Source organism: Curcuma longa, chromosome 17 (assembly GCF_044706935.1).
Source record: "Curcuma longa cultivar G26 ecotype Majalengka, Jawa Barat chromosome 17, ITB_CL_G26_1.1, whole genome shotgun sequence".
Lineage (NCBI taxonomy): Eukaryota > Viridiplantae > Streptophyta > Magnoliopsida > Zingiberales > Zingiberaceae > Curcuma > Curcuma longa.
In genome coordinates this window covers 5062746-5075484 of record NC_133877.1, presented here as the reverse complement: position 1 = coordinate 5075484, position 12739 = coordinate 5062746, and the positions used below count along the sequence as shown (strand labels likewise).

The window sequence follows — 12739 nt, the reverse complement described above, 5'->3', positions numbered from 1 at the left end:
CCAAACACTCTAAATGTGTGTCCAAAGATAACCATTCGTTTCTGAAGAAGTATCAAATCCGAGTAGCTATCAAAGGTATGAAACCATATACATGTATGTGTACTCTCATGGGTAGCAACCTCACAAAAAAAGGATCACTAGCAAACATATGAGCTCAAGCACCAACCACTCAACCAAGCAATCGAGCATGCCAGGATCATCCTACCATGTGTAGTGAACAATTTAGGGTATTTGATCAAAATATCCACTCTACCAAGCTCGCAATGCCGCAATGTACATGGCAGTCAAAAGCCTCGTCTCCAACCCCTTTATCTACTCATCCTCAGCTAATTGTATTATGGCATCACCCAGAAGACTGTCAGCCATTAGGGGTGAGCAAAAGTTCAGTTAAACTGAACAAATTGACTGAACCGTCCAAATTTAAAATTTTAATTAAATTATTTTGGAATTTCAATTTTTTCTAAAAAATCAATTATATCGGTTAATTCGATTCGATTTCGATTTTAAAATCCCTTATTCGGTTAAATCGAATAAACTAAAATAAAAAATAATCGGTAGATTCCTAAGTGAACCTATAAATCCCTAACTAATCGATAAATCTCTTATAATACTTTAAAAATCGATTAATTTGGTCAAAAACCAAATTAATCTATATTTTATCGGTACAGTTTATCGATTTTTATTTGAAAATTCGATCAATTCAGTTGCTTCAAAAAAAATCAATTTATTCGGTTTTAATTAATTCGATTCGTTTCGATTTTAACCGAATACTCAACCCTACTAGCCACCATCTCCTTCGTCCATATCGATCGATATGTACAGGAGGATGCATAGTATCCTCAATGTATCCCTCCTATCCTCCAAACTCCAACCCTGATGTACCTCTTGCCTCTTCCCTCTACCAGCCGACAGTGCATGGCTCCGATCACCTCTGGGAGTTAGCTCAGGCAACTCCAATCACATCTGCATGCCTCTAATCACCTCTGGAGGTCATCTCAGCCACCTCCAATCACATTTGCATGCCTCTGATCAACCTATCCGCCACAATATCCACCATCCGATCACTTTTAGCAAATAATCAGCTGTCAACAGATTTGATATGTCTTTATCGCTAGCCGTTTGCTGCGAACTAAATAGATCTTTTTAGTGGATCTATTCACCTTCGTTAAACTTTTTGACAAAACCTCAAACATAAACAGATTTAATGTGTCTTTATCGCGAGTCGTTTGTTGCGGACTAGAATGATTGTATTGTTAGTATTTAACTTCGAGGTAGAGCTTATCAACTAAGGAGCTTCATCTTAGACCATGGTTGGTTGTTTTAATGTTTAGAATTGACCTTCAAGTGTCAGAGGTAAAACAAACTATGACAACCTTGATAAACCTTCAAAATAAAGGCGTGTCAACTAAAAACTATGTTTGGTCGACACAACCCTTTTGGACTTTTCTAGAAAAGTGTCAACCAACATTTGTTTTTAGTCAATATTAATCTAGGCTAGCTCCACTTTCTAAATCTTACTATTAGGTGTTAGGTTTATGGCATTAGACCTTGCAATAAATATCTCTAATCTACCTCCATATCCAAGTGTCAGAAGGAATAGCAAGAGGTTTTGAAAGCAAAGGCAAAATTTCATCCTTGGATTTAAAGCTCTCTTAGCAATACTCTTCATACACAGGATCAGTTCTTTTGACAGTGTCCTTGTTTAGGGTATTTAGAATATTTTCATTTGGATTCTATTATATCATTCGCCAGAAAATCTCTAGCAAAGACGAGAGCTCGCTGACAAGGACCTAAGTAGGTAACAGGAAGTGATCAAGTTCTAAGTGGTTTACTTGGTTATAGATTGTTTATACTAAGGGTTTTTCTTGATCTAGAAAATGGACTAGAGCAAGGATTGGCTCAACTAGAAGGTATGTAGTTAAGAGTGCTTCGTCGTGTTTTGTAACTTCTTGTTGTAAGAAATTCTACTATGATATAACATTTATAGAAACTTATTCAGTTACCTTATTTAAAGGGGTGATTTAGTGGAATTTACAGTGATGCACTCAACACGTTGTAGGCTCTAGATTATGAGTAAAGAGTTCAAACCGCGTATCAATTTGTTAGTGTGTTGGCTTTTTTTATTTCTACAACAAACTATTAATTTGATATTGTTCACGCATGCATTTTCTAAGTGTGTTGTGTTGTAAGAATCAAAAGCAAAATTAAACACACCTCTAGATGGGCTATCACTTTCAAACATTAAAGTTTGTGCTTTCTCTCAATCTATATTTACTAGAAATTGAGCATGTCTAGAATTCACCAGTGCAAAAATATTGGAACACAACGCAAAACTCATATATATGAGCAAGTCTACAATTGCACCTAGTCTTGGGTAAGAAAGGAATGGCTCGCCCTAATTGTCATCAAGGACCATTTCAGAAATCATAATAATGCTCTATCAGTTTTGTTTTATTCATATTTTAAAATCTCATGTCATTTAGTCCGACACAGGTGAAGCATTTCGTTCAGCCCGCAGACCAACATTGGCATAGGCACGCCTCCGGTATCAGTGCGCCCCGAGGCACCATGCGAGCCCGACGACGTGTCTGGACACGTCGCACTCATCTAGAGGCCGTCAGGGAAGCATCGTTCAGAACAAAGGCGGGAGCAAAGATTTTTAATTTAGATTTAATTAAATAACTTAGATTAATAATTTTAATCAACTCCTAATTATATTGGGATAATTTAGATAGACTTAATTAAAGCCTAATAAAATTATCCCATATTTTTTTAAAATTTATTTTTTTATCTTTTATTTTTAAACATTTAGATTAAATTTTTATTTTCAGTTAATATATTTTATATTTAAAAATACCAAATTTATATCGGTACGATATAGTACCGAAACTGTATTGTTCTGGTCCGAGACCAAAACCCCAACACAGATCGAGATTTTAAACCATGATTTTGTTTCATGTCCTCATGTTTGTGTATTTATCCTAGTTATCATTGATCATTACACTGATTTTATACTCCATATACTCCATGTCCTCGTGCAATATATACATGTATAAATGAGAAAACTTATGCCTAATTATATAAATATTGTCTGTATGTGAGAAAGTTGTTTGTATCTTCATATCCCTCAATCCAAACAAGCTCATTGGGAATATTCATTTTTTTAATGTTGATAAACCTAAAAGATAAAATAAGGAATAATAAAAGTACACACATGAGATCAATATCCTATGCATTTGGTCACCTAAAAAGGAGTTTGGACTAGACCTTCATGTAGCGAGCAAGCAATCCAACTTCTTGTATGGCAGCACCTAATGAATAAATTAACAATATTTGATCATGATCACACATTACCAACAGATGTATTCTTGTAAAAAAAACAAAAACTTGAGAGTGAATTGACTGTCAACTTTGATGATTGTTTATTATTTTTAACACACCTTCACTGGTAGCTTTGCTCGATCTAAGTTTAATACAGGGAAAACAATCTATTCTTTTGTCTTCCGCCCTTAAGGAGTCAAATATTATCAATGACACAAAGGTTGTAACTTGCAGAAGGAAATCTAACAAAACTGCCAGTGCTGCAGAAACAAAAAAGAGATTCAATTAATCTAGCACAGCATTTAAATTTCACATAAAAGAAAAATGTAGCTGAAATTTCTCTACCAGCAAACATAGAGAAAACACGGCATGCTGGCATGGGTATAAAACTACCAACAGCAAAAGCCATAACTTCAGACAAACTAGCGAGGGTGATAGATGGACCAACTTCTGTAAGTGCATTACTAATCCGTTCTTCTAAAAGTAACTCCAATGGCTGTCGTTTAATAGCATGGACAAGGATACACATGTTATCCACTCCAACCTGGTTATAACCGCAGATCAAAAGCTTTTAGCTAAAAATAATTCAAAAGAGGGAGCCAGAGCACAGAAACTATGATTACATTGAGCATTTCAGTCAACCTAAAATACAAGATGAAAACAGGAAAAATGATCACAGATTAACAAAAAAAATCTTATTATTGGATCATCAACTGCTTGATGGATGAGTTTTTAGACAATCAGTACACAATTTTTTTCAGAAAAAGAAAGAAATCACATTTTCAGAAAGTGAAATATAAAGGTGTCTTGGATGTTCTTGTTCCTATTACCCTGATGACACATGCTAGTCCTTGGTTGTGGCTTTTCAAAACATGCTGTATACCAGATCTCCTGATCTCATTTCAGCAAATGAAAATCTGAAAATGGTCACTAATCTCATTTTTATTGTATTAAACAGGCAAAAATCTCATTTGTTACATGATGACTTACCATATAACTTTTCCACTTTCATTAAACTCCAATAGCTGTGGTAAGATTGTCATATCTTTTCTGTAGCAAAATCAGATTTATCCTTACCTAGCTAATATCCCTATGACATTCTGAGATGACAAGTTAACATGGTCCCTTGCAGGCAACTCTTTTCTCTTGGTCCACAGGCTTTGCAGCCTCCTTGTTGTTCATGGTTCACAAATTTCCCGTTTCAGACTTATCTTCCTTAGCATTCTCAGTAGTAACACTTCCCTACATGCTCTCTGAATGAAGAAGTACATGTCTACTTTTTTGCCTTTGTAGATTTCAATTGGATGGTTGAAATTGTTCCAATCCCAAATATCTCTCACCTTCTATTGAAGAACTCCATTTCAGGGACCTTCCCCACCTTATAACAATGTACGTTTAAAACTACAAAAGGAGTCAAATTGGAACAATTTGGTCTCTCTCAATAAAAAGAAACCTTCACATTTTTAGTAAGAGATGCTTCTGTTTTCCACTGGTTACCATGATTGTGGTGCAACTGAATTAGGACCCCAGATCTAGTAATTATTATTCCCTAGCTTTGTTTGTTTTCTTCTGTACAGGATGTCCTGTTTTCTTTTATCCCTTCACCTTTTCCACATATTTTTATTAAAATTTTATCAATTTAATTTATTGGGTAGGCTTTCAGCCTTCCTCTTCTCTCCAAAAAGGGAACCTTAGAAATACCTCTTGCATGAAGAGTGGAAAATATAGGTGGCCTTGTTGCATGGATTTCCAAAACAACTCATATAACCAATATATTCGAATTGGAAACATAAAAAAAAGGAATTCATTTAGACGATATCAGTGGTACAAGCATCACTGATGGATTGATGTTATGAATTCCAGAACACTTCCCTTTCTACTCCTTTCACTCTCACCCTAGTTGCTCATGTTGGGGAATTGATGCATCCAATGGTTTAGGAGGTTCAGCCATGTTATTTTAATGTGTTCGGAAAGAATTTGTTACACGAAGTGTGTAGGGACTTGAAATAGTGCACATGGAACTCCCAAAGGTTGGTGATGATGCAGTCAAGTGGGTTTACGCTCAACGACATGAAAGCCTAGAATGAGAGTTGGGGCTTTGGAAGAGCTTGGAGGGCATTCAAGGACATGAGCATTGAATCGCTGCAAATGAGATCAGGGGTTAGAAGGCTCAAAGGCTTGTTACAAGGTGGACTTAGAATGCGAGGAGGATCAAATGGCATGGAGCAAGCTTGGGGAGGTTAGTGCATTCAGACTAATGCAAGGTGAACTCTAGGATGACCCAAAATGAGATAGACTCAGAAGCAAAGAGGGTTAGATGGCATAAAATAAGCTGGAAAGCTTTGTGCATTAGATGGATCGGACAGCTGGAGAGGAGGTGGACTCTATGTCAAGAAGGATTGATGAGGCTGAACACCTTAAGGCATGAAAGCTAAGAGATTATGAGAGTAATTTGTAATATTAGACTTTGTGTTTTGTGTTTTTGGCAAGCATCATCAAAGATGATGTGTTTAGTTAGGCAGGGATAGTCTATCTAGTGGCTTGGTTGAAGCCTATTACCTACTTGTTGAAGCCTCCACTGAGGGACTATTGTCCCAAGTTATTAACTTAGTCTGAAATTTTGCATAGGCTTACAAGTGTGTAGGCCAAGTTAAAGAGGGATTACCAATAGGATTCAATCAACTGAAGTGGAATTAGTCAATTGGAGCATGTCAGTCGACCTAAGAGTCAACTAAGTGCAATGGTTCAGTGAAAAAGAACATTATATTCGAGCAACAGTAAATTAAATATCGCTTCAAGACGGCTAGAGGGTTGAGAAGTCGACTCGAAATGTAATTGTTGTCTTTCAATATAGTTGTGAATGTTGGAAAACTTATTAAGAAAGCACATGGGGGGAATAGTTATCAGCTTATGATTAGCAAACTCATCTACCTCACTTCTAACAAGACTAGACATATTGTCTGGAGTGGGAATAGTTATTCCATAGGTAGAGTTGATGTAAAGTTGTGTTGAAAAAGACTCCTGCAAATGGATTGTATTTTGTTGACCAAAACTTGTTTACAAGATTGTGTAAAAAATCACTAGCACTTAAGATGAGCAGATTTTTATGAGCATACCCACATATATTGAGGTGGACTATCCTTTCATCAATGACATCTCTCCAACAAGATTGGTTGAGGAACAGTTGGAGAATAAGTTCACCAAGTCTCTAGGAGCTCCTCATTTTATGACTATTGGGTAACACTATCTTATTTTACATTCTTAGAACTATTTTAAGTTATACCATTCTGATGTTACACTGTAGTTTCCTTCATCACATATATATAGTAGAGCTTTGTTCAGTAAGATGAGATCCAATAATTCTTCCCTCTATTGCCTCTATAGAGAGAGAGAAGAGACATGATAACAATTAGTAATTACTAAGTACCACAAGTATAGTTTTTCCAAAGACAGTCTATCTGCATAAGCATAGTCAATATAACCTAAGACATGGCTCAGACAGTGAAGCTCACCTTCCTGAACTAAGGCTACTTTTAATTTCTAAGCAATGACAATTAATTTGCTACCTAGGTGTGACTCAAGATATTCATTACAGGAAGGAAAAGATCTGTGAGAACATATCATGTCAGGATTTCAGTATCCTTGGAAGCAGAATACAAAATGAAAATGATGAGAATACTAGATGATTGAAATTTAGGTATATGAAAAAAATACTTAAAAACAATCAATGAACTAGTTTGCCATGCTTCATGCAAGTTTCTTAATATTGAAGTGATTTAACACTTTCTTATGAGGATATCTAATCCTCATCAATCTAGTTTCTCCAACTTGAGGACATTTTGTGTTAAGCAGAAACTTCTATGCTCTTCGAATAGTAACAGTGTGAATCTAGATACACATTCTATTTTCAAGAAAAGTACTTGAATTCTGTAGATGATAATTGTAAATCATACCATTTTCTTACTGGAGAGTTATGATATACAAGTTCAACACACAAAAATAAGAAATTTCCATTTCAAATCAAATCTCTTATTTTGATATGATGATCTAGATAGAATTGGAAATCTAAAATGAATCAGGACTTACAGCCAAAACTAGAAAAGGAATCACTTCCATGATGATGAGTGTTGACTTAACTCCAATGGCACTATAGAAACCAATTGATCCAAGAACAGAGAGCAAGACCAGGACTACACCAGATATGCCAAGAAGCACCTAAAGGGAAAGTATATCAAACGAGCATGAACAAATGAGTATAATAGAATTCAAACTAGCAATTCAAGATAATAGAAAAAAACATAAAAAAAGATATATGCCGTTCTCATGCTATTTGCCATCATGTATTAAATTTAAAAGTTTTGGTAAGATTGCATGTCTATGATTAGACTACAAACAATGAAATTACTACAAAGGTGACAAACAAAAGCTAACATTTCTTAGAAATATGGAAAGTAATTAGATAGTAAATAATCTAAAAAATTATTACAAAAGTCCATGTTTAAAATTTTGTACAAATCATGACTTTCAGGAAATAGCATAAACCATAGGACATACAAATGGGTAGAAACAAGAGTCGAGAATTATGATACCTTTGAAGAAACAAAAATGGAAGAAAACTGATGTTTCTCTCCCAATGTGATGGATATATAAGCAAACATTACAAGATAGCTCACCTGCATGTATTAGGATGAACCTTAGAATACTGCATGGACATTTCATCCAGATAAACTTCCTAGTGGAATGAAAAGCTTCCATTAACAATAATATGCTTACTAGTATAGTTATAACATCAGCAGTACTTTCTCTTTTCAACTCTTCCTGAATGGAGCTTTCTGATGAAAATGCAAGTGTGAGGTTTTGTGCTTGTACCATTGGTACAATTTCATCCTGTCACAATTTTTGTGTTATCAAAGTTTTGCCAAGAAAAGACAATGTTAACAATATTCATCAGACCGTACAATAGGATATAAAGAAAATGATCATTTTATTTTTGAGAAAGATTGTAGGGTAAGTGCCTACTAGTATCTCATTAGAAATGCATGCACAAATATACTATACATGGATGGAGTTGCGCAGGAAATAAAAAATGTCAAGCTTCAAATTGATGTACAGCGTACAGAAATCTAGAAATAGTAATCACAGGGCCTTTCAACCTTCAAAGGTAGCAACAAGCAATTTAAAGAAATTTGAGCATTGAAAGAATCATGCAGAAGCATAAATGATTAAGTGCTAAGGAAAGATGAACCTTCATTAACTGAATGAAAGCCTTCTCCCAGGCAACAGCATTTCTGTATTCAGTGCTTGTTTCATCAAGCACATTGTTCACAGGATAGGTTATAACAAAAGCTGAGGCCTGCAGACAGAACCGTCAGAACACTGTATTATAAGAAGCAAGCTAATATAGTTGTACCTCAGAGTAGTTATTTCCATAAAATCCTCCTAAAGCTGTGCTCGGATCAAGAGGAGCAGTGAATGCACTCAGGCAGGTTTGATCAGAAGAGAAATGCTGAAACAATTTGAGATGTCATATGATAAACTAAAAGCCATGTGTAATAAGCAAAGTGGAGAATAAGAGTCATGTGGTAAGAGAGATCAACTTAAGTAATTTGCATATATTTATAGCTACCTCTGACATCAGCTAATTATAGTGAAGAAATAGAAAAATATTAATGAAATACAACATTTTTAACACCATATATACAAAAAATAACAAAATCTGCACCCAAACAGTTTGAAATTATCTCTCATAGACGTGACAAAGCTGACAACTCTTCTCACATAGGTTCAAACTATTATTCATATGCTCTAGAGACAGATCATATTGCAATCTTGCACCGTTGAATCTTGCAATCTATCAAATCACAGTCCAGAACCCAAAAATCAAGCCTCGTACCCCTTTCATCAACATCATGGCACAATTGATCCCCTAACACAGCAGCAAGCACCTGATAGACAGATTTATCTCTCTGCTTACTGCCTCCGAGAATCTATATTGTGTCCAAGGTTTAAAATATCAAACTGTGCCAAGGTTTTGATCCCGGACCGGAACGATATAGTTTTGGTACCGTATCGTGCCGTGCTGGTATAGTTTCGGTATTCTTAAAATATAAAATATATTAACTAAAAATAAAAAATATAATATAAATATTTAAAAATAAAAAACTAAAAAATAAAATATTTTTTAAAAAAATAATAGGATAATTTTAAGAGACTTTAATTAAGCCTATTTAACTTACCCCAACTATAGCTAGGAGTTGATTATTAAAACTTAAATTTTAAAACCTAAGTTACAGAAAAAAATCCACACGATCACAACCGGTGCACGCGCAGGCCGGCGACCGGGGCACGCGGAGCCCGTGCGATGCTTCCGAAGGCGTCATCAAACTTCCATCCCGGTCAGAACGCTGTGCCGGTGCCGGTGCCGGTGCCGGTGTCGATGCCAGTGCCGGTCCACTAGCGGAAAGAAAATTTTTGCCGGTATCGAGCGAAACGGCTCGAAATTTCAAACCTTGATTGTGTCATCATCGCCTACCTTTAGTCCTAGACAGCACAGCCAAAAGCCTACTGCTACATGAGAACATAAGCTAATGCCAATTTTTCTCCTTCTGCAAGCAGAGTAGGTGGATTTGACTTGAACATAGGGACCGGTTGATGTCATTTCCAGTGTTTATTGGAAAGTGCTATTCTTTTCATCGTTAAAGTGGTGGTTAAGAGGAATTTCTCAAGGACTAGCAGAATGAGTATTTGGTTGGATAAGTTGGTTTAAAATATACATATGGGTAGGATGATAAATGTTTGGGAATAGAGGTAGAGAGGTATGAGGATGGATTGGCAGAACAAGGGGACTGCTTTAGAGGAGTAAAATAACTTTTTATCAGGTCTGATAGTTGTATTCCCCAAATGTCCTAAAATTCTGTTGACCAACAGATAAGTTTCTTGTTGACCATAATTTTCCATTGCCCAAACTCCAAACACTAAAAAAGTCAGAAAAGATTTTTTTAAAAAAACATTTTAAATTAGATCAGTTTGATTAAATTTACATCTAGATTTTGATACAATTAATTGATTAATTAAGATTCTAGATTTTTTTTAATATGTTCATTGATTGGTTATCTTAATTAATTGACTATTTCCTGTTTTAGGCTATGGATTTAAATGACTAATGTCAACTTGCAATATGAGGATAATTTTGCATTTTATTGATTTTGTGCAAAGAAAATTATTAGAGGTATGGAATTAACGTTTTCCTAACCTCGACGTCTATTATATAGATAACTTTGTGTACATAAATTTCCATGATGAAGATGAAATGGAGAGTATTTTGGATACAAATTGTTAGAATGGATGACAAGGGTTAAATTTGGGCATAATTGGGTATTCAAGAATAAGATCATGTATAAGGTATATCATAGTTTCTTGTTTATATCACATTTTAACATGATTTATGGGCATTTCATTTCAAAAATATTTTATTGTAATTTATTAAGGATAAGTGGGTACCAACTTAGCTTATCCATAATAAATCATTATGATAGTTACATTTTTTTTTAGCATGTTTTAATATAAAATGGCAATCCGATGTACAAAACTCCAGCCAACACAGAGTCCTGGGAGCCTATTTTGCATGTTCTAATATATGGATATTTAAATTTTTTAATTATTTTTGGATATATTTTGTGTTGAATTTTAGAACATTATATTGAGTAATTTAATTTGGACAACTTCATTTATCAAAGGAAATAAATTGTCTAAAACAGTACACTCATTGTCAATTTCATATACAAGACGCTCATTGTCAATCTCAGCGAAGCCGAGGCAATGCCTTCCCCCGTCGTGGCCAACTGCAGCTTCCCGATTTACCTCCTCACAGATGGTCATGAAGTCGATCGTGTGTGACCGCTAGGGTGGCAGATTCCACCTTTTGTTGAAGTGTTTAAGCCAAAGGAGATTATAAAAATACACCTATGTACTTGTTTGCTCAATTTAATAATTATAATTTGTTTTTTTTCTATTTGCCTTTCTATGTATAGTATCAAACCTTGATATTCCAATTATTAGAGATGGAAAGACGGCAATTGAATGCCTTTAGTCTCACCAATATGGATTATGCCCAACATTGAATTTTTTCCTTAGAATGGTTGATATAGATTATGCCCTTGGAAAACATGAGCCAGATAAACCCACTTCTAGCAGTTCCCTTAAAACCAACGAACTGTATGCTAAGTGGGAAAGCTCAAATAATCTTAATCTTCATACCATGAAAAGGTCTGTATAAGCATCTTCTTGTTGAACTTCCGACTAGTCATAGTGTCAAAGACCTTGAAAAAAGGAGCAAAAAGGTGTTTTATTTCTGAAAAGCTTGATAACGAATGAAATAACTAACACGAAAACTAATGATGCAAGTAAAGGGCTTACATATTAACAATGATTGTTTGTACAGGAAGCTAAAGGATTCTTTTTAAACCATGGTTCCAACTATTTGAGATTAGCTAACCAAGTTCATCCATTGAGGTTTGCAAGTAGGAGTAATTAGAATGAGAACAGCAAAATAGAAGTCTAATTATTCATGTTTGGCCAAAAGTGAGATTCAATCCTGCAAAACTATATGTATTGCCAGGTTTTCTATAGGTGGCCTGTATCAATGATCGTGAAAACATAATAGAACTTCAAATACAAAACCCAAAGGTCTTTACCTCAAAACAGTACTCAGCATGCGCTAAACCACCATAGGCATCATACTTTTGAGGGTCCATTTGGAAATACTGATAAACAAAGAATACACTCAGTCAGGCAAAAATTTAAAGAAATATATTTAGTCAGGTAAAGATTTCCTTGAGAAATCAAATGGAAGACAAAGCATTGGCAAAATCAACACATGAAATGATATTTGACTTAATCCTCTTTCTTTTGCTCAATAAGATACTAAGAATTAGTATCCCATAAATCAGAAAAGGACACAACGGTAAAGTTGTTGTCATGTGACATTGAGATCATGAGTTCAAGTCGCAAAAACAACCTCTTGCAAAAATGCAAAGTAAGATTACATGCAATAGACCCAATGTAATCCGATCCTTCTCCGAGACCCACACTAGTGGGAGCTTCATGCATCAGGCTGCCCCTTTAGTATCCCAGAAATCAATTAAGGTCCTATATTCCAATGCAACATGTATTTTCCCTTTTCTAAGACAAATTCCCTTTACTCCTGCTTATGGTGGTTACTAGTTTTAATGAAATAAATCATGAATGTGCGCACATAAATGAATTTTTTTTTAACCACAAAATTCTATAGTAGAAAATAATATATAATTGTTTGCAAACCATTCATTTCGATAATCTTTGCCTTAGTGAAGGTCCTGTGACAAAGTCAATAGTTCAAAGAAGCCACCTAAGGATATGAGGGTTATAAGAAACGTATCGA

General features: G+C 35.1%; 1 protein-coding gene across 1 annotated transcript in view; it reads right to left on the bottom strand.

Moving 5' to 3' along the window:
• Positions 1 to 12739, bottom strand: part of LOC141848455 (uncharacterized) — a gene marked incomplete in the record, with an annotated part of 63216 nt that overhangs the window by 16597 nt on the left and 33880 nt on the right. The window contains 9 exon segments of the mRNA XM_074736487.1: positions 3268 to 3311; positions 3441 to 3581; positions 3667 to 3865; positions 7408 to 7536; positions 7911 to 7994; positions 8095 to 8208; positions 8567 to 8674; positions 8732 to 8827; positions 12015 to 12083. Coding sequence (XP_074592588.1) covers positions 3268 to 3311; positions 3441 to 3581; positions 3667 to 3865; positions 7408 to 7536; positions 7911 to 7994; positions 8095 to 8208; positions 8567 to 8674; positions 8732 to 8827; positions 12015 to 12083 — 984 coding nt within the window.